The following is a 22,445-nucleotide window of genomic DNA, read 5'->3' as shown; positions in this document are numbered from 1 at the left end:
TCAGAAGCTGGGTTGACTTCAGGGGAAATGCAAGGAAGGGAAATGGATTCAGTGCAGGTATGATTCTATTATTCAGCAATTGTATAAAAGAACTTCCTCATTCCTTCCTGAAAATGGAATTTTCCCATATAGTGATTTCCTCTGGCTCTTGACACTCCTTCTCATTCTGATGGAAGGAAATCATTGCTTTAACTACCAAACACAGTACGAACCAATGACGGTTGCATGAAAGGGATGAAGGCTAAAGTTTCTTCATAGAGTGGCTCCAGCATTGCAGAGTTGAACATCCAGTCAGAGATCAAGACAAGTATCTTCATGCCCCACCAGCTGCAAAAGATCCAGCCGTATAGTACATCTAAAATTATGAAGCTTATTAAGCTTTAACTTGTGATAAAATCTTTTGCAATGACTGTTTTCTGATACTGGCAAAATAAATGGTATTTAGCTGAATAAATATTGATAAGCCATATGAAGGTTAAGAAAAATGAACATCAATTATAGTCCATATTTTTAAAGCAAGTTATATAGGATGGAAAATTTGTTCATCCCTAAGGAATAGTAAATGGCTCACTTCTGGAGCTGGAATATGTTCATATGTTGTTGCCTCCTGGGGCAGGCAGACTTTTTTAGTGACCACTGAGGGAGCCATTTCTTGAGTGATAAACCATTTCTGTGCTGTAGGAAGGCAGTGATCCAGATTGGTAATAGGGCTTTGCCCATCCTGCAGTCACCAGATAGCTGGCTGCATGATCTACATTCAGCACAGTGCTGTAATGCATATGGGAGATTTGTATGCCCAGAGGCTCCATCCCACAGTGGGCAGTGAGGTGGCCTGGGAATTCAGAGGTGTGCTTCAGAGCTGCTGAGATCATGTAATGTTTGTTCAAAGCAATACTTATTGAGGCTGTAAAGACATAACTGGGAAGAGAATTAATTAACCTATCAAGGAAATTCAGTTTAGGGCTTTCTGCAGAAAATAACCATGATAGGAGAGTGCTGATTGTTGCAAGGGCAAGGCAAAAGAGAGAGGCTTTGGAAATGGAGCCAGTGTGTTAATCTCATTTGACAAGGACAAAAATTGGAACAGGTAGAGCCACTAGGTAAGGAGTGATGAAACTTGGGGTGTTAGTGGGAGGAGGGTGGAAGGAAAGGGAGGCAAAAAAACAAATAGAGGGAAAAAATCTGCAGGATCATTATTTCTGGTCAAAATATTCTGTGATGTGCAAAACGTTCAATAGCTCTGTGCTGCTTTAGACACTTCTACGACTAAGAATTGCTTCAAAGTGACACATCCAGTTCTCTAATTTAAACCCTTGTCTGCCTAAGTCAGACAATTCTGTCAAGAGAGTGCCCTCTGTTGTATGTAATGGCTAAATACATTTCAGAGCTGATAGTATTTTTCTGGAGGCTGTCAGAGTGAATGCTCTCTGCTATAGATTCCAGCTTTTAAGGAGCCTGATTCTTCTAAATTACTTGTGAATGCATATTAATTAAGATTATTCCTGGATAACCGAATAGTAAGTACCTCCATGGTAAGGTGAACCTGTGTGTAGATGAAAACTGTGGATATAATGTATGCATATTCTAGCTTTGAATTATCTTCATAATAACGAGATTTTAAAAGGACAGTGAGTTTAAAATACATAATTTAATAGAATTATTCAGGAAGTTTCCTCTGCAAAAACTGTAGCAATATTTATTTCATGTGCTGCTGAATTCTGTGCAATAGAACAACATCCACATAGGGATGTTCCTCTTTTCAAAACAGTCCAATCTGTTCTGGGATGATGGGGGTCTAGAAAATCCAAGAAATGCAAAAGTACAGCTAACATAGGAATGCTGCTTCAGGATGTCTGTGGTCGTCTTTGTTTCCATTTCCGAGAAGGCTGCTCTGCTGAGATCCACCATTGTTTTATGGCCTCAAGCCAGCAAGGGGTGGAGGCAGCCTTGCCATGCGGACCAGGCATACCATCAAGCTAAAAAGTTCTCAAAATTGAAGGAAGGAGAGAAGGGAGAAGAGATAAGCACTTTTATATGGCAGCTTGAAAAGTATGTGAGTGCTTCAGGGAACTTTGTGAAAAGTGGTCTGCAGAAAGAGGTCGTTAGGGATTAAGCTAGACTGTAGCTTTTAGGATCACAGAAAGACCCTTGTGTTGGACATTTTGTTCCAGATCTGTTCACTGCAGAGATCCTTGTACCATCCTTTGACATGTCTGAACTGTTGGAGAAGGGACTGAGCTAGAATAACTCTGTGGTGCAGTTTAGCAGTGCCGAGGTGTAGTGTGTACAGACATATGTACACACACTGTGTTCATTAACAGGGACAAATAAAAATAAAGTGTAGTAACTTTAGTCATCTTCCTCTCCTTCAGCTTTAGGATCCTGAAAGTTTCATAGAAAAGGCCTAGGAATGTTTCTTACCTGATGCTTTCAAGAGTTTTGTTGAATGGTATTTTAGTAAGTACTGGAAGTAAAGTGCCATCACTCTCATGTCCTGACAATTCCCACTCTTTAGAAATCATGGTTTCAGTGTCCAATGGTTTCTTCTTAGTGGTATTTAAGGGCTGATGTTACCTCAGGTACAGAGCTAACACTGGGCCCTATTGTATCTGACACCAGCTATGTCCCCAAGGTTATATTGTAAAGCTCACAAGCTTGTTTTCCAATGTCAGATGTGCTTAATGTGCATCCATACCATACAGCTGTCCAATGCTAAGCCTGTCCAGTCAGCAAGACATCCTACTCTGAACAGTGTTGTGCCTACTGCAGCACATGTCATATTCTGCTTAACCCAACCAATCAATACTGACACTGCTGAGAAGCAGGAAAGGAATGTCAGCTAATAACTTCTGAGGACCTTTTAACTTTTGCTACATGAAAAGCATCCTTTTCTCTCATCCCTGACATGTTAGGTTAGTTTTCATGTTCTGTGGGAAATAAAGGTACTGAACAGATAAGAGACAGCATGTCGTCCTTCCAGTAAGCACTGAGAAAAGGCCTTCTGATTCCTCTGACCTTGGTGGATATAAATATGAGTAAGAAGAGAATGAATGAAAAGCTGCATGAGGATGTTTCTAGGGAAATATGGTTTTAGAAATAGATCAACCTTTACATTTTCACATTTGTGTTCAAACTAGTTTATGATGAAAAAATAGATGTAAAGGTAGAGGCAAGCAGACAGGAATCTTAAGAGAAAACTCTTGAACTTCAGGAGCAAAGCTAGGAATTTGGGTCATTATCCAGCAGAGCAAAATAGGTGGTATGGGGAGAGGATGGGTGGAATGATTTGCTTATAAATTTTGCTTCCAGAACTGATGTGGCTGTGAGCACAGGTTGATGAAGACATGTTCTTGCTAGGATTCAATGCCTGATTACTTTCCCCATGCACATGGCATAGTCGGAAGTACTAGACTTTGTATGCTGACCCAGTATTACTGGACAGGCAGGGCTCAAGCTGTGAAAATTAGTTTTAAGTCAGAGGCATTGATACATAGCTGCAAAAAATTTTGAGATGCTTTCTGGAGTTAAAAACTAGGCTGAGTATAACCAGCATATCCCTCCTCCAGACACATTATTTCTTTAGCCTGGATGGTGGAGATTTGTTCTTATGGAAGTACTAAATTTCCACTTTGTTCCTTCTGAAAGTGAAATCCATTTCTATATGGTCCCAGGTGACTTATGTTAATTTTCTATTTTGTAGAGCCAGGTTTTGTGGACCCTACTGTTCTTTGCTTGAGAAAATGCTGCATTTTCCATAATATGTTCCTGGTGAGCTCAATGGAATAAAGAGGGGGAAAATGCACAAAATGTATAAGGGATTGATCCTGGTAGTGCAGATCTGATCCACTGAAGCACTTTGCACATGAGAAGGCTGATTTGCTTCAAAGGGACAAATTGCCCAAGGTAAGCCTATCTTCAAAGGCTCCAGAAATCAAGCCAAAGTGTTCAAGGCTTTACAGCGTCAGGCCTAGCAGGGAGTTCTGTAACACATGGGGAGGCTGACAGCGAAGGGGTCCCTGAAGGGAAATTTGGCTTTGGAAAATACTGAGTTTGCATATCCCTGTGTTCCTTATAGAAACAAGTACTGTTGGCATTGCAACACTTTAAAAAGTAGGCATCAGCAGAATGTATAATCCTTGCATTTTTACTGGAATAAAATACCTGCAGGGACATGGGAACGGCAAATTTGCCTTTGGATTCCCCAGTATTATAGGCACAAAGCTCATGGAATATTTTATTTATCTGGTAAAATGGTGCACAAGGATTTTCTGTGGTTTTCTTTTTTCCTCTGTAAAATAAACATCTTTAGTAAAGAAGTCCAGTTCCAAAGAAGATTGGTAAAAGTTAAACACAGCTGGGCTGTGTTTTATAATAACACAGCACAGAATCCAATCATGAAGAGCAGGTGGAAGATGATATCTGCAAGAGAAACATAGAATAAGTGCAAGTACTTCACTGTCAGCTACCTTTCATGTTCTGTTCTTGTTCTCTTCCCATCCCCATCAATGTAACTGAGTTTCCCTAATGTGGCTCTGTCAGCATATCAAGTTTTAACCAATAGGCTTTGAAAGAGCTTTTGCAAACCCTCTCCAAATAGAAATGTTTTTAGGACATCTGTGCTAACCCAGTGAAATATGTTTGTTTCTTTTCCTTGTTCATAGAAATGTTCCCCTCTAGGGTTGGAAGTGTGTGAAAATAAGAGCAGAAGTGATGTTCAATATTGAAAGTTATTGGTGTGGTTTCATTGTCCATGTGCCAGGAGGAGGGAAACAAGTGTATAATGTTGAGAAATAAAATTTGATTTTGCAGTGTTTCTATTTCTGTCCAATTTACTGAATTTGTCAGGTTTTTCTTTGAGCTATGGATTTTCATGTTGACAGAGTCACTTAAGATCAAATTTGGGATTGATATTTTCATTGTGATATTTTGCTGTTTACCTGAGAGAGTGTAAAAACTGGATAAACCTTTGCCTGTATAAAATAAGAGAAAAAGAGAGAACACTTGGATGGCATGTTTAAAATAGGGTAAAGTGCACCAGTGTACTTTGTAAGAGCAGAATAGATAACACTTGTCACATTTTGAAATTCTGGATATTTTTGTCTCTTGGCTTTACTGTCTGCTTTGTGACCTGCAAGTTATATAAGGATCCTCAATTCTTTTATTTTCTGAAATCAGCTGAGTTTTGCTGGTGCAAAGGGAAAATACTCATTTTCAATAATGCTGCACTATGTGTATTTGGAATTATGAAGGGACTTGAAGGTTGGTGTGGATGTAACTGATAAACCAGTATAAATGGCTTTAGTGAAAATGTGATTCAGGCATGCCTTGTTCAAAGGATCTGTTTCAGCAGATTTGCTGGACCTGCAGAATTAAACCAACTCGGGGAGAAATTCCTGGTGCCTCTAGGAGGCAGTAGTCAAGAGGAAAAAGGTTTTGCTTTATAAGGAGAAAAACAGATGATGGTTCAGTGTGTGTGTGTATCAGGAGGGATAGGCATGAAGAGTAAACCTACTAGATGTAAGGTTACACTGAAGTACCAACTAATAGCAGAAATCATCCATGCAGCTTTCGTGCTGTTTCTAAGCCTGATCTCTCCCCCACTCACGTGCACTCTATCAGAGCTTGTCCGGACTGTTGCAGAGGTCAAATGCAAGTAAACGGAGTTTAGATTGCTAACTTGATGTGCAAGTGGTTTGTCCATTTACCATTAATGCCAAACAGGCATGTTAATTCACTTTGTAAATGATGAGTGTTTCACTTCTGTCAGAGCCCTGAATCTGGAGGAGACCAACTGCTATTCAAGACCCTTTCCTAGTCTCATGGAGGGGGGAAGTGGCTTTGGGAGAGCAGTTCTGCTCCCCACGCTTGCTCCTGCACTCCAAGCCACTGACTGCTCCTGGATTCATTGCTTCCGAAAGGGAGGAAAAAACCCTGGAAACCTGATCACTTACTGCGTACAGCGAGCTCTGCCATTAAAACACCTCCTGTTTGTTCCATGCGCCATTTTCGTTTTTCACATGTCTCGAGAGATCAGAGAGAAAACCATTCATTTTCTACCAAAAAAAAACCCAAACCAAATCTCATGTTTCCAACCTAGGAAATGAAATCTATGTCAGTTTTGCTGCATGTTTTCTAGGGATATTTAGTGCTGTAATTATTGGAGTTCTTTTGATGCAGGGGAGGTTACTTTTGAAGGAGAATTTTTACTGTGTGTTTTCTGAGGATTTTCATGTGCCGCAACTTTTACAGTGGCTGTCAGTGCACGTGCTCTTTTCAGTTCTGAGATGGCAGAAGTCCAGATGGGTGTCTGCTTACTAATCACAGGTCCTCCTGGCCTGCCCTTTCCACGCTGCCTCAAACCTCCTGTCAAGGAGCAGGGGGGTAGCTGAGCTCCATCTACTTAATCCGTGACCTCTAGGAAGACTTCTGTTGTTATTTATTGCAAATTACAATTGTTGCCTGCGAGGCAGGAACAGGAAGCGCCAAATCCCTTCCATATTTATCATCTCACATCCAGCACTAATGACTCCTGTCACAACTGACAGGGGCTGTATTGGAGGCAGTGCTCTATAGATTAAAGGTCCTTGTCCATTCCCTGACCTTTCCAGATGCCCAGCTGTGGGCATTTTTACAGACTCAGCGTGTGGTAACTCTTGTTCCAGGAGTAATGCATTGCTTGTAAGCATAAATCCCCAGCTTGGTTCGGACTTTATTGCAGCAGACCACCATCTGGATTTCTGGGTTGGAAGTGGGCTTCAGGGATGTTACACTGATTGAGCAAAGATCAAGGAGAGAATTTCATCCTGTGCCTGTAAGGAGGATGTAGATGTCTGGCAGCACAGTGAAAAAGGCAGATATGGAGTACCAAGAGGAAACCATGCTTGGTCTTAAGTACGGGTAATGAGTCATAGTCTCAGAGGTTGCAACCTAGTGTTGGCTTGGAAAAAAGCAACAACCTTTAAAATAGGTTCATGTACATTTTTCGGTAGCTTGAAAATTCTTTTCTGTTGTTTCTTTTAACTGTCACCTGTAGCTGAATAAAAAGTTGAAAAAAATCTTAAAACAATACCTAAGCCCAGCGTTTTTTTCTTTTGCAGTTGAAACTTAGAATTTCTAGCAATATGTTGTATCAGACTTGCCATTTTTGTACAAATCAGTGCCCCCTGCATTGTGCTGGGTCTGGATAAAAAACTGCTATCTTTAATTTGGCTCCTGACTTGAGAAAGCATTTAGGAAAAAAAAGTTGGTTTGACCAAGAGAATTCTTCCTGTCCTTCAGCAAGAAATATTGTTGAAGTGACAGTGTGTGCATGTAGGCAAGGGAGTACTTAGAGCTTTCATTTCACATTAAATTAAATCCACTTTATAGCAATGACATATTCATTGGGTGAGAAAGGGAAAGATTAGTGACTCTCTGATTTTACTGAAGGAGGGAAAGAGAAATCTTTAAAGAAAGACATTTTGGTAACCCTTACCCCCACATCAGTTGGTGCAGTCAGTGCACACTTCCCCATGTTAAATAACACATTTGTATAGCACTTCCCCTCTCATTCCCACCTGAGGTCATAGTAACCTGTTCCTTGATCTTGGTTCCTGTTCCAGTGCAAACTATGTATTTTATGCAGAATAGGACAGCTCCAAGAGCAGTAATTTGTTGCAGAGCTGTTGTATAGGGGAGAGGCCTTTTCCTGGGAATGAAGGCTGGGTAGGTTTCCTTCAAGTAGAGGAGTGCCTTGAACCAGATTCTGCAACCACTGCCCCCAGGGTGCCCTTACCACTGAAACATGTGGTAAAAGGGTAACAGCTCTACTTCCTCCTTTTTTCAGTTTTTTAAGTGTAACCTGTTTGGTAAATAGGAGTCTAGTCGGGAATATTGACAAAAGCAGGATTTTTAAATGGCTATGGTATTTCTCAATGTGTTTAAACAAATCACTCAATGTTGCATATAGTACCCATGGCGTGACAGGGGTCAGGGTGCAGGAGTGGCCGCTCGGATTAATGCTTTGTGCTGGCTCCCTCTAGTGAAACCTCTTGCGCTTGGTTAGAGCCCTGGCTACACCTACAGCGAACCTGAGGCAGGTTCTCAACATCCTCTATCTAAATTTAGCACCTGCTGTTTCTCTTGGAGGAAGGCCTTACCACAGGGCAGGAGAACTTCTCACTGTCACAGACGTGGGTCTCACAGTGCAGCCAGACCTTGGACAGCTTGGGGATGTTACGGAAACGGAAAGCATTAAACTGGAACGTAGCCCGGCTTGTTTTCCCGTTCTCATGCACGAGGATAGAGTTGTCTGTGGCACACCTGCGTTGTGTATGGAGAAGCAGTGTAAGAGCCTACATGGCTTCAGTGAATAGTCTCCTGAGGTTGCAGTCTGATGGAGGCATTTGCAGGACCCTGCTGTGGGCCAGTTTCTGTTCTTGACTGCTGGGGAAACAGTCAGGGGTTCTGGAAGGTGACTGCGACTGCAAGATCACAACCCGTTGTTGGCCTCTGGCTGGTTTTACAAGCATTGAAGGGTCAGCAGAGCCTTTCAGGCACTCTCAAAGCCTATGGTTAATTTGCAGGGAGTTACCTACTTTTAAACCAAAATACCAGAATTCAAAGTGTCACCTCCAAAATTCACTCTTGCTTTCTTCCTCTCTTTTTGTGACTGCAGATGCTAATACCATAACACAGGGCCTGCTGTACATTGAGGCAAAGTAGGCAGTAACCCAGGGTAGCAGACAGCTAAGCTGAACAAATTGGCCTGTTCCAGCAGTCTGAAAAGCCTGTGTTACTGCTGTCAGGGCAGAAGAAGAAGGCAGAGACAGTGGGGCCAACGCTACTGCTGGGAAGTGGGGTGCTCCCCAGAGCACCAGTTACCACACTTGCCCCCTCCCCTGTTGGCATGAACACCAGTGGTTTTGCTCTCTCATCCATGTTCTGCCTTTCTGCCCTCCTCTCGGGTGGCTGGGGTGGCCCAATCCCTCCAACCTGGGGTGGAAACACACAGTCAGGCCTGTGTTGGCTGAGGAGCCTTGGGATAACCCCGCTGCACAGTATCATCATGGGTGCCCTGGGGCTGGGCCGTGCTGGAACTGCTCCCCTGGCTCCCACCAGGACCTACCCCTTGATGATCAGAGGCCACTGGATCTGGTAGAAATACTCCGAGGAGGGAGTTGCCCAACAGTTGTTGAGAACGACTTTGAACCTGAGGAGACAAACCCCAGATCAGCAAGTAATGTCCTGATTGCCTACTTATTAATTATTACTCCTTCACTTGCCTACCTGTCACTTAAGCCCTTAGCTTCCACTCCAGCAAATATGTCAGAACCAATTTCTGATGTTTCAACGACGAAAGGGGCTTCTTTTATACTTGAAAACTTGGCATTCTTTGAAAGGGAAAGAGAAAGGCATTGTACATTACTAGCAACATGCAAAGCAAAGGCATGTGGCAATTTCAGATAGCTTTGGAAAGGTGTAGTCCAAAAGTCTGAGTCCTTATTACCTGCAGGCTCCAAAATCTGGGCTTGGTAGTAGGACTATTGCAAGCCCAATGTGGTTTTTGAAAATATTTTTGTTAATGCTTGGCTTATAATGGTAATAAATGACAGAAGCCAGTGCTGTGTGGGCTGTGGGGCATGTTATATCACAGTACGTGAGAAGAAAGTGAGCTTGCTGCTGCCTCCAGTACACCAGAGGTGATAGGGGAAGCAGACAGGAGGGAGAGACTGGAGATGACTGTATGAAGTGGGAATGGAGTGGGGAGATAGCTGTGTGAGGGTCAAAAGGAGTGAAGAGAAGTGGAAATAACCCTTCTCCGCCCTCTGTGATTTAGACTGGTGGTGATGGCCTGCGTGGTGAGAGCTGAGCAGAATGTGGCTATGCCAGCCATAGTCTTCATTGAGAGAAAAGAGCCAGTCCCCTCAAGGTTGTGCAATGTGTGTTGTTTAGCTGAGAAGGTTTAGTTACAAATACTCTGATAAAAGTGCCTACCTTAAATCATGCTCCTTTTTATTGCATCAGATCTGAACAAAAATAGCACCAGAACTATATAAAGTGTAATGTACTTAGTCATAGTGCTTGTCTGCTCGGTTAAATCTACGCAGCAGGATTTGGGTAAGCATAGTCCCAGATCTCTCCAGAGCTCTTAGACTATCTTTCCCTGCTGTGTTTGCTCAGTTACCTAAGGACTGTTTTTATTATATCCTCCTACATGGAGAGGTGGCTATGAGATGCTACACTATTCCCATTGCAGCCTCCAATTGGATGCACTGAAGTTAAGGCTCAAGGCTGCGTTTAGGTTACTGATCTGTGGTTATTAGTGCACTGAGGAATTCTGATTTAAGCAAAGATTTCTCCCAAAGGAAGCTGCTGAGGTGAGCTCCACAGCTTCAGACAGCACACTCGCACCTGCTGAACGGGGCGGTTGCTGCTCTCTGGCCTCTCTCTCTTACAGAGCTAGTAATGTTCATCAGAAACCCAGAGGGAAAGCAGAGCGTTCGTACTGCCCTGTGCTGTGGGGAAGCCTTCCTTAGGCAGCATTGTTTGCTGGCCATCCTGAAAGGCCTGGGAAGCACTTGATTATTTTATCCCGAGATGGCTATCACATTTAAAGAAAACAGGGCATAACTCAACCTGCAATTTGAGATGCTGGCACAGGAATCATTACAGAAGTACTGTCGCAAGACTCTTATCAATCCTTTTGCTAAAATGAGCTGAATCTGGTATATTGCTTCTTTTGCCAAACTCCATCAGTCTACGTTGTTTTACAGTGGTATCTTTCTTTTCTTTCTAACAAGTTTCAGAGTTGAAGGTCTGATTTCCATTCAGTCTCCATTCCTGATGCTGCATCACAGTGCTTTGCTGTTACTGGTGTGTCACAGACTAAAGGACAGGCAAGACTGAAGTGGTCACTGGGGTGCCATGCAGCTTGGGTGCTGGTTCGGGATGAAGAACTGGGCATACCAAGCACCTGGCACTGTGGCTGCCATGAGGCTCTATCAGGCAGCAGCAGAGGTGAATGGCAAGGCAAAAAGAACTCCTTTGTTTCCATTTTGTCAGGGAAAAAAAAAGCTCAGTCAAAACTGACATTTTCTCACCAATGAAAACATGGATGAAATAAAGGAGTGGCCTGTTAGCATTTTGAGCTTGTTATGCATAACAAGCTTATGCTTAGTTGGCGAGTGTGTTATATAAAGTTTAGCCCCTTTCCCCTTGACCCTTGGGAGCCCCAGGGCCACTGGAAAAAAGCAGTCATTTGGCCAAAAAAGAGTACCAGAGATCCATTGTTCAATGTTCATCATTTGTTTTTGCAGTCATTCAGTTATGAGTTGACAGCAGCAGTGTGGTACCTACTGGGACCTTTCTTTACTATATACAACCTGTGTGCCATATATCAGAAATAATGAGTGCATGGAAGCACCAAAGGCTGCCAAAGCATTCAATGATGAGCTGATGCCCTAAATCCAAGGGGGGATGTATGTGGGGGAGATTTCCATCTGTCCACCCTGTGCCAAATACTCCCTACACCTGGCCTATAAATTTAAAGTGGTATGTTACTAGTCGTGCTTTTTTCTAGTTGAGGTAAAACAGAGAGGCTGCTTTGGCACTTTTGACTGTGCTTTGGGAAAAAGACTTAAGAATCAGGTGCTGGCTGCTCCAACAGCACAAAGAAGCTGTGGGAAGGAAGTCGATGTTTTAAAAGATCAGGGATGAATGTTGGAAACAAAATTCCAGCATGACCTAAAGATCTCTGGGGAGCATTAAATATCTGTCAGCTGAGAGGACAAGGAAGTGAACTGCAAGAGAAATGCATGGAGCTTTTCTATATTTATTGAGACTATGTCATAGCAGTGGTGCCTGAAGATGCGTGCTGCTCTTTGAGTGGAACTACAAACAAGGTTTTGCTTTTTCTCACAAAACCTGTCAGCATGTTAGAAATGTACTGCTCAGCAATCTGCCTCATTTGGAAGGATTAAAAGAACAACTGGCATGTCTGCTCTGTTTGGTTTAAGTACATCTCTGTTAATCGGTAGAAACAAGGACCCCAATGAATCTCACCATAATTATCTGCTACAGGCTAGTAATGTGCTCCGTGACATAGAAAACTCGGAAGCAGCAGCCCTTTTTTCCATCTTCTATGTTTCCCTGATGGCTAGGAAGTCAACAGAAGATGAAGGGGAAAAACTGAATGACAAAGGGCACTTACAGAGTAGAAGTTGAGGGATAACTGACTTTCAAATGAACCAGAGCTCCCATTCTTGACATGGACAGTGGCCACCCTAGGAACATAAGAAAATTTCTGTACGAGTGAAACGTGGTGTTGAAAACGAGATGAGGCTCGCTCCGAGAACAGGACTTACCTTTGGTCGAAGGCAGCCTGGTTCACCAAGTAGTTTGCATTGTATGTGCAGGTGAATGAGTAATTCACAGGCTGGCTCTTCACAATTACTGAGGAGTCATTGGACACAATGGAGTTATAGAAGTGATAGACGGGGTTCTTAAACTGTAGATGGTGAGACAGAAATGTATACAGTGAGTATTTGAGGCATCAGAAACAACTCAGTACTTTGAAACATGAAGACTCAATGTGGTGACAAAACACCATCCCCAAGAAAACATGGTTTCGTAGCTCTTTATACCCCGTGCTGCCTGTTATACATGTATGTTCTGTGTAATACAGGTATGTGCAAATGGAGGACCAACATTCAAACCTAATATCACTAAGCCAGGGGAGTATTTTGCCTGTAGGTGCAAAGCAGGACTATTTGATTCCTCCTTTCCCCCAAATATAAATGAGCCATGATACTGGTGTTTGCCTCTACTTTTCAGCAGTGCTTATTATTCCAAGTTTGCTGAAGCAAATGGGACTCTTTCAGGTCAGTTCATCTGATTTGTGAGTCCAGCCAAACTGTTGTGTTGCTACAACCTTTCTGAAATGTTGACCTTGATAATCTTACCTCTGACTGTGTCCCACAGTATGACTTGTTTTTAGGAGACAGGTCTGGAATTGTGAATTGGTAATATCCTGAATCATGGATGCCATTATAGCAAATGCCTCCAAGTGCCAACTGATTAACCTCCCATCCATAAGGACACTCCGGAATTTTTGTGATGATGCTTTTAGGGTAGCAATATACCAGAATTACATCTGAAAGGAAAATAATACACCTACAGAGATATTCATGTGGCATTTTTCTTTCAAAGAGGCTGGTCTACACACCTACTTCCTAATGGAATTAAACTTCTGTGAGCAGGAGTACGTGCTGGAAGGTCCCCTAATGCGAGCAACTGGGGAATCAGGACTGTAGTGTGCTACACAGAACTGACCTTTGGGTTGTTAAATTCTGTCTCTGAACGAGTTTTGCCCTTGCCTTTTTGTTTACCAGGACTTCATGCAAATTTTTAATCTTTTTAGAATAGCTGTTCGAAGAGCAAAGAAACTGCTGAGAAACCTGAAGTGAAATATTGCTGCACTGAAATATGACATATTAGATTATGTTGCAGAGCTAGTTTCTGTTGGTGTAACACCACTGACTCTAAAAATATTATTGTTGTAGTTGTTTGTTCAGTAGGTCTGCATCTATTTGTAGCAGTGTTAGATCTGGGCCACAATATATATATTCTTGCCTTCCCTTGCTTGCACTAGTATTCCAATGCCAACACAAGCAGAATTGTTACAATTTTCAAATTAAAAGTTAAGATAAAAAATGAAATGAAAAGTTGAGCCTTGTTAATAGTGTGATAGTTAATAGCAATACAATGTGTTTCCAAACACAGCTGTTGTTAATATCACCATGAATACTGAACACCATAACTTACAGGCTGCTTACTTTGTGATGCCAGAGGAATTTGGACCTTTCTCAAAGAGAACCAGTTAGTGCAAATTTTATTGTCTGATATGAATTTAAAGGGCAAAATACAGACTAATTATTAGTGAACTGAAAATTGAGAAAGATTACTCAAAAAGTACCAATTACTACAGTCACAAGAAAGATACCCTGCCCAAAATCATTTAATTATTTATTTAAATAACCCCAACACTCTCATTTTTATGATAAAAGCCTGATTTTGCAGTCTTTTCGTGTCTGCTGAAGGTTAGGGAATACTTAGGGACCTAAGACAAATAGGGGGCCTTAACGATTCACTCCTTTCTGATCAACAAACCTTCACCACACAGGCTGATTCTGCTTGTGGTGATGGTCAGATCTGCACTACTGGTGACTTTACAACTCTGCTGAGTTCAGGGAAACGGCTTGTGCAAGTGGAGATACTAGCATGAATGACTAGAGAGCCAAATACTTAGGATGCATCCTGAAATTCCTGTCAGTAACGTTCACCAGCCTATTTTATACACACATGCCATGCACATACAAAACACACACTCCATATTGAAAAGTATTTCAACTCATTTCGAGAGCATGTTTCTTAATTTTATTGTATTCTAAATTACAGGTCTGTCTGGCACCAGATCATCTGGATTCCTAGTCAGACATCTGTGTGCGGTTAGGGTCTTAACTCCCATGATGTTTTTGTGATATAGCAGCGTGGTTCAGGAGTTCAGTGCAGCACGTTCATTCGACACTAGTCATCTGATTGCAGTCAGTGGGTCTAAAGCCCAGCTTGGGCAGCAGAGATCTGCAACACCTAGCCTTTGCTATTGTGGATAATTTCTAATTACTGCTATTTTCTTTTCCATCTTAAGCACAAGCAGGATCCAGGCATAACTGCACTGTGATTATCACGCAAAGTTAAGCATATGCCTTATTCTCTGTATGGCTAGGACCTTAGTGGTGCTTGCCTTTCTGTGCTAGCTGAAAACAGTCAGATCAATATAAGATATGCAAGGATTAGCTCTCCAGAACCCACAGTTTATCTCTATGAAGAAAAATCTTTCCACTCTTAAAAAGACAGAAACCCTTTGGCAGCTTAATTATAAGAGAAGATCATAGGAGACTAAACTTAAGTTATTTTACCTGCTTTATTTGGATTGCAAGGCCCTGCAAGAGCTTGAGCCAAGATGACCAGCAGATAAATAGTAAGAGTCACCATTTCTTGCAACAATCTGAAGACACAGGGAATAAAAGCTGAATTTGTCTTCAAAATTGGAAAGAAAAAAAAAATCCATTCACTGCAAACCTGGAACTGTAGCTACTGCTTAACATGTTATTCTTGCAGAGAGAAACAAATAACATTACTGATACTCTTTCATCCAAATGAATTCCATCTACAGGACATACATTTACAAAAGACCACTATTATTTCTATGTCACTATTGTGACAATTTTACTATTTCAGTTGAGTGGTAGCTTTGAGTTATTCTAGGATTTTTTTGTTCTTGTAAAGAGTCTAAACTTTAAGGTTAGTATATCTAAATGAAACGGAAACAATGGAAGCTGAAAAAAGACAATAGGAATGATTACACAAAATATCATGTAAGTAACATACTTTGCTTATTAATTTAATGCTGAAACTGTTCTTTGGCTATCCTGATGAATATAATCTTAATTTTGTGTAGATCAGTTCTGGTAAATGATGTAATCTCTACTGCTAAACTTTGAGTTTTCAGAGTAAGCATATGTAACAGTAATTTACATTTCAACTGCAGGCCTCAAACCTGCAAGCTGTTTCCCATGGGTAGAAACATGTTCCAACAAGGAACAGCTTGCGGGATTGGGGCTGGAGTTCTCATTCACTCTTCAGTGTTTGCCCCCAGGTACACATCATTGAGAAGACATTCAGAGGTAAAATTATATATATAAAATTTAGCTAGACCTGTGCCCAGGTAAAGAAAAAAAATCTTCTCGATCGAGTATTTCCAACAAAAAGAATCCATTTCAACATTTTTACTCAGTCTTGATTAAAATATATATAATATATATATGTATGTATGTATACACACACACACACACACACACACATACATATATATAAAAACTCATAGAGTAAATTTCAGTGACAGTTCCTTCTTATTATAATCCTATGCATTCTACGAGAAGTTAAGTATAATACCTACAGGACAGGAACGGGCTAAGTATTTCAGATTTTCATTCCAGTCTTATTCCAGTAGCTGCGTATTGGCTCTTCCCAAGATGTCCTCCTTTCAAATGAACCCAGCTGGTTTTATCTTCACTTTATATAAGCAATCTTGTAAAAGGAGCCCATCTCTGGTTAAATCTCAACCCACCAGTATTGTCCAGTGTGGGAGGAAAAAAAAGAGCTGTAGAAAAACAGTTCCTCTGCTCTAGATGAGACTGTTTTGCTGCCATTTGATTTTTTTAAAACCCTTTCTATGGTGTTTGTTGGTGGCCTTGAAAATAACTGAATAGAAATATGCTGAAGGTATATAACTGGCACAAATTCTTTTGTTTTACAAGTTAATTTGGAAAGCGTAACATTTTTGCGAGGCAGAACAACAGGTGCCTTCCAGAATTCAGCTTAATTATAAACAGATTCTTTTGTTTTACAAGCAAATTCAATTGAATTCTCATAGGATCTCTCTCTTAAATGTACCTGAGGGAATTATGTGCTCAGTTCACAGTGAAAATTTACGGGAATTAGATATATCTTGAATGTTTTATTGACAGTCTCACCCTTTTGTGCCATGCAAGTAAGTAGACCGGAATAATTTCAACAGATCATATGCCAACCTTGGGGTTGTTTTATCTACTTATTTTTTGTATAAGTTCACAGGAATGTAATCTGAAATATTGAATGTAGGTAGAATTTTCCGTAAGCCTAAATATTATAATATATACTTATGCCATATAATATGTAATGCTGTGTGTATAAGACTATATAATATCCGTTAAATGTCACACACAGAATGTGTAAAATTCCCCTTTCTACTGAAAGTTCAAACCAGTTTGCTCTTCATATGCCCATCAGTTGTATGTTTGCCTTATGACAGTCATAGCTGGTAAAATGTACTTGTGACCTATTATATTCTCTTTAACTGTTAACTTTTAGTGATAGGTCCAGAAAAAGGACTTGGGTATATTTCTGCTATTTTATGTACCTGCATAAAAACCTTGGGTCTTTAAAACCAGTCTTGCCATGTAAACTGGCGTGTCCTGTACTTTGTTGGACACGTGCATATCCAGCCAGCTCCAAGTGCTGTTAAGGTATTTATGCACTGATCTCCAGCTTGAATCACAAAATACAGAGGATCTTACTGGCCTTGCCTGTGGGACCCAGAGCTATTGGGACCCTCAGAGCTGATTTTGGTGCCTCCTTCTGTCGAGCTTCCTAATGGATTTTGGTCCCTCATTCTGCCTCATCTGTGGCAGGAGTTTGATAGGGGTCTACCTTCTCTTATGCAACCTTTGGGATATAGGGGTCATGCAATAAGCTGTTCCAGTTGTCGTTGGTGCTGGAGGTTTTGAGGGAGGAGGGAGTGGGACAGAAGAACACAGTGGCCCTGACCTTAACCTGAAATGTCAGACAACAAGGTTTCAGCTCTTCTGTAAGTACTTTGTGCGGAAAAGGAGTGGTGACGTTTATGGGCCCACCTCCAGAAGGGGCTCTAAATCACTTCACTGCTTTAAATGCAGACCACATGCAGTGCTTTAAGCCATGTGGTGTTAGCTGCTCACAGCCGTGACTACACCACACATTGTAAGGGATGCTAGCTCTGGCCCAGTCAGGGATGGTGAGGGTGTCTCTGAGACCAGCTCCATTGCTCTGTTGACCTTGAAGATGCTGTTGTCACTAAACCCACAGAGTGTTTGTCCTTGGTTTGTCCTGCAGTGTGATTTAGTATCAGCGTGAATATATAGTGTTATGAAAATGCTTATAAGTAATTAGGATGACTTCTGATTTTTGAAAACTGATCCAAAGCCATAAAGAAACTGTTAAAAAGCCTATAAAGGTCTGTCCTTAGTTTCAAATAGTAAAGCTGAACCTAGCCCTGAAGCTTCACTAGGATTGCAATACAGACCACTTAACGTTAAATAGGCTGCTCCCTCACTTCTTGTGAGCCAGGTCCTGCAAGCCGTCGTGTACTGACTTAAACGGGATTACTTGAACACGTCACATGGATAAGGCCCTTTGGCTAGGGGTGGTTGTTATTTTAATTAAATTAAAGAATAATCCACTGAACAAAAAACAAAGCTCATAAATAATCTGGTGTGATCTAACAAGGGATTATCCTGACCCAAAATCCTAAAATAAGCAAGATTTAACGCCATATGTCTGTTTTATAGCCTCATCCCAAATTCTTCTCCAGGCACTATGAAGCCCAAATCTGATTTCCAAATCCCAGCTCTGGCTGAATATACCCTGTGTAAAGATTCACTTATTTTTATCTTTGTATGTGTGTGTCTCTACACTTAGTCTGGGACTAGAAACCTGAGACTGCTGAGACATTATGAGCCGCCCTGTTGTCAAGTCTGTACAGCCCAGAAACAAGGGGAAGCCTTGCATGAAAAAGCCAGTCCTTGTGACTTAGATCAAATCAATTCTTCAAACTCAGGGGATCAGATTCAGGCCTACCCACACGGGACTGATTTGGAGCATAAGGTATGTGGTAGAATTTAATCCAAGGTTGTCCCAGTAATAGACATAATGTAAATATCTTGCTAAAAAGCATGCGAGTTGTCAACTTCATCGTGACATTAACAAAAGCATTTGAAATGCACAGATTAGCTTTGTTCTGAAGATATTACACAGATAATGAAATTAAATTATTGTTGGTGTAATCCTACAGGTTTCAGTGGAATTACTCCAAGATGGATCTAGCCCCGTAATTTTTGAAAGAAAATAAATCTCTCACTATCTCCTCACAGAAAAGTAGTCTCCATGTACATGATACCCCTTTTAGGTGAAAGGTACAAAACAGAATGAAATCCATGAAACAAATTTGGTGAAAGTGCAAATGGTCTGTAGATGTTTGTATTTGCATATGAAACAAGCGCAAAATGTACTTAAGCCAAACAGTATTTGATATGTGCTCTGATCAAAGGTGAAGGCTTGGGAAGGTTTAGGTTTCTCTCTGTAATTGCATGCACAAAAAAAGGAAAGTCATTAAATTGCAAAGGACACCATTGAGGTTTGTTGCATTTTCCTGAACCTTTTCAAGCCCATTGAATAATTTCAGCAATCTAAGTATCTGTAAAGATTTTAACAAAGAGTAAATGAAGGCCTCATTGTGAATTTAACCTAAAAGGGCAGCTTGTCTCCTTAGTTTTGTTCCTCTCATTGTGACTGAAAGCTGTGTGAATATCTACTGTCTGGTTCTTACATGAAGGAAATGAGGTTCTGCTGTTTGAATATGCAAGAGATACTGTGATATCCATTTTTCATTGTCTTGCATAAGACAATAAAGCTGAAGAGCTCCTGTAGCTAAATGGAAGGATTTTATGGGGTAAGAGTAATCAATGGAAAAGGCTTGCTGATTCTAGGAGGAGTGAGGTCTGGTGACACTGGCCTAGACAATGTATTGGTGGTATTTCCAAGCATATGCCAAAACCTGGCATACTTAAGAGTTTTGTCTGAGACGAGGTGCATCTACCCCACAGATGCGGAGACATCTATGCTAGGTCTGGAAGCATGATATCTGCATTTGGATTGTGCTGGATCTCAGTTAATGCGTCCTGTTGTGAAAACGAAGCACTGTGTTGGTACGGCCAGAGTTGTTCTGCATCCTGAGTCTACAATGAGCTGTGCTACCCTATGTAGATTCATTGTCTCAAGTCATATCTCATAGATTTCAGCATTGTTTTGCATTTTATAGAACAAATACCTTTCCAATAGTTAGTTATTCATACCATGTGGTTAGTTATTCTTGTCAACACATGGTGTTGTTTCAGCCTCACGAGTGGATGATAGAACCATGCAGGTTCATAATAAAGCACCTTGGACCCACACTTACTCAGCACCCATAAGTCCTCAGATAGCCTGCATTTTTCAATAACTGTATAAAATCAAATCAGAGCAGCGGAAATTAGAGGAAATTATGTTAACGGGGGAGAAGGTACTATAGCAAAATCAGAGATGGAGGTTAGGACTACCAGAAGAGACAGTCTTCTGCTATATAAATTCTTTGTGTATCAGCTGTCTGTCTGTGTGACTACATAATGCTGAATCACAATTTTTTAGCAATCACCTGCAGCCATACGCTTGGCACGGCAGTACTGCTGTTTGTACATGCACTCCCAGGGGTGTGGGTGAGCACAGATATTCAGCTGAAGAAGCATTCCCTTAACATTTCTGCTGTCCGAGGCATTCACTAAAACGTTTACAACAGCAAATCACACAGAGCTTGGAATCGAGGCTGAAGTAAATAATCACATTTCATGTTCATCTCAATGGCTATTCTTGTCAGTGCTTAGCTTTTGCAGTGTATCCAAAATAATACTCTTTGGAAGCTTCTCCAACAAAGTTTTGCCTGGGATTTGCGACTGTGGGAACAAAGCATCGGTTTCCAGCTGAGCTTCCTTGAAGCCTCTGTGTGGGTAAGTGTTTTGTTTGGCATATTTCTTTATGGGCTGTCTTAGAGTTAGCTAGTTACACAGGATAAGAGTTTAGGGCTTGATTTAACAAAGGCATGAGAAACTAAACAGGCTTGTCATGGGATCAGTCATGTGAGACCGGAACTGATGACTTACACTGGTCATGTGAGAACAGTCATTCTTGCACTGCTACCTCATTTTGGAGATGCCTAAACTTGCCAGATGCTTGATTCATTTGCCTCTGTAGTTGCTCTTAATGTAGTACATTAAGAGGTTCTGTAGGGTGGCCAAGATACCCACAGCTGTCACACAGAACCTCTAGGAGACTCGTGCTTTTGGAGTGGGATCTGGAGGCCAGGCAGGATACTCAAGGGCATCTCAAATAGCACTAGATATCTGTGTGGGGGCATCAGAATTGAGTCCTAGACACACTGCTTTGGTTGACTTGACGTTATTTTTTTGTTTGCCTTGAAATTTGCTTAAGCACCCCTGCACAATCTGCCTTACACATGGCTGAATGTGCTCCAGTTGACACAGCGCCCTCACATGGTTCATAAAGGTGGAATGCCTAAGGGTAACATACAAGTGGAAGTTATAGCACTTTTGGGAGAGGATAGCTTTGAACTCTACAGACTAGGAGAATTGTATCTGGATCTCCCATAATCCTGGGCAAGGGCTCTGACCACCAGAACTGTCTCCTCCAGCTATGCTTTAAAAAGAGAGTGGCTGTGGCTGCTGGATCCAGTGGAAATCAGTGCTGCTGTGCCATTTGGTATGTGCCAAAGCAGAACTGTAGATATTTTCTGTTAAGAATGCATGGATTAAGTGTTTTGAAGGAGAATGATATTGGTGGGGGAGTCACATTCTGGAATTTAGTCACCTGAATTTGGTCTAAGTTGCTTTTGAGATGCCTAAGTGCTTTTTTGGATCTCAACCTCAATGCTGTGATGTATAACACCTTGTAAGCCTTTTAGTTCTTGTTATCTCAGCAACAGGTCTTGATCTCTTGGCAGTAGAGAAGCAGGGGAAGGAGTTTTAGTGGAAGGTGAGGAAGAAGGCAGAATGGAGCCTTTGTGTCATTAATTAGGTTGTTTTTCTCAGGTTGGCAGCTAACTCTGACACCGTAACCATTGCTCTTTCTGCTCAAATAATGCTCTTTTTTCTGGACATTGTCCCACTAGTGCTGGGAGGGTTGCAGCAATATAATCTTCTCAGCTTGGGCTGAGGTATGTCACTGCAACTTTAAGACAGTCTGCAGTAGCTATCAGATTTCCTACTAGATTCCTGGTTGTGATGCGCTGATCATAATGCTGCCCACCCAGTCTTCACAGTTTGCTACAGAAAGGCTAACAAAACAGGACTGCAGTGTAGCAAAGCACTAAAGAAAATACTAAAGACAAATTCCTCCTCTGGTGTAATACAGTGGCAGTTCCATTGACCTCTGAGGAACTGACCCTAATTTTATGCTGGTTATTAAAATGAAAAAAAAAGAAAGAAAAAGCAAATAAAAATGCAGAGGCAAATTTATACAGAAATCTTACAACATTGAGAAATGTAGAGTCGTGGGCAGCTATGCAGCACCTTCTTTGGAGGTGCCTCTATCCATTCACATTCCCGAGCCTAGAATCCTTTCCTCACATTTGGGGTCTGTATCTCCCCTGGGAGGCCAGAGTACTCTTGCTCCCTACATACTAGCTCTAACCTTAACTGGGCTACAGAGTTGGTCTCCAGCTTCCTGCTTACTCACTGCTCTGAGTCGGTTGAATTATAAACCTGTTTTGTGGGATCTGGAAATGACTGCACACATGAGAGACTGGTAAAAGTTGTGTTCTAGAAATGGGTTTGCATTATCTGTGTGACCCATGAAGTCTGCATAGAAAGCTGCATGTATCCTTTTGGTGTCTATTAACCATTTCAGTATGCAACAGGAGACATATATCAGGAATGGGTTAGGTGGAGTTGACCTGTTATGGTGAAGGGTGAGCAGACTAGATTAACTATTTCAGGCCTATT

At 41.4% G+C, this 22,445-nt stretch overlaps 1 protein-coding gene across 1 annotated transcript; it reads right to left on the bottom strand.

Moving 5' to 3' along the window:
- Nucleotides 1-4,366: 4,366 nt before the first annotated feature.
- TECTB (tectorin beta) lies at nucleotides 4,367-15,033 on the bottom strand. The gene is made up of 10 exons (XM_013941730.2): nucleotides 14,958-15,033; nucleotides 12,942-13,132; nucleotides 12,345-12,487; nucleotides 12,191-12,263; nucleotides 9,268-9,371; nucleotides 9,107-9,190; nucleotides 8,139-8,301; nucleotides 5,952-6,021; nucleotides 4,938-4,970; nucleotides 4,367-4,419 (listed from the first exon to the last, which is right to left on the bottom strand). The coding sequence occupies exons 1-10, from the start codon at nucleotides 15,031-15,033 to the stop codon at nucleotides 4,367-4,369; spliced, it is 990 nt and encodes a 329-aa protein (XP_013797184.1).
- Nucleotides 15,034-22,445: the final 7,412 nt, after the last annotated feature.

Source organism: Apteryx mantelli, chromosome 7, assembly GCF_036417845.1.
Source record: "Apteryx mantelli isolate bAptMan1 chromosome 7, bAptMan1.hap1, whole genome shotgun sequence".
Classification (NCBI taxonomy): Eukaryota; Metazoa; Chordata; class Aves; order Apterygiformes; family Apterygidae; genus Apteryx; species Apteryx mantelli.
Note: the sequence above shows the minus strand (reverse complement) of the source record. Positions and strands in the feature narration are given on the sequence as shown.

Bases quoted from the DNA above. Each gene is read 5' to 3' on its own strand.
- TECTB (XM_013941730.2), bottom strand. From the start codon at position 15,033: ATGGTGACTCTTACTATTTATCTGCTGGTCATCTTGGCTCAAGCTCTT. The intron at 12,488-12,941 runs GTAAGATTATCA...CACCATCTACAG, and splicing joins ACTGTGGGACACAGTCAGAG to TTTAAGAACCCCGTCTATCA. The intron at 9,191-9,267 runs GTAGGCAAGTGA...TTGTCTCCTCAG, and splicing joins GCTAAGGGCTTAAGTGACAG to GTTCAAAGTCGTTCTCAACA.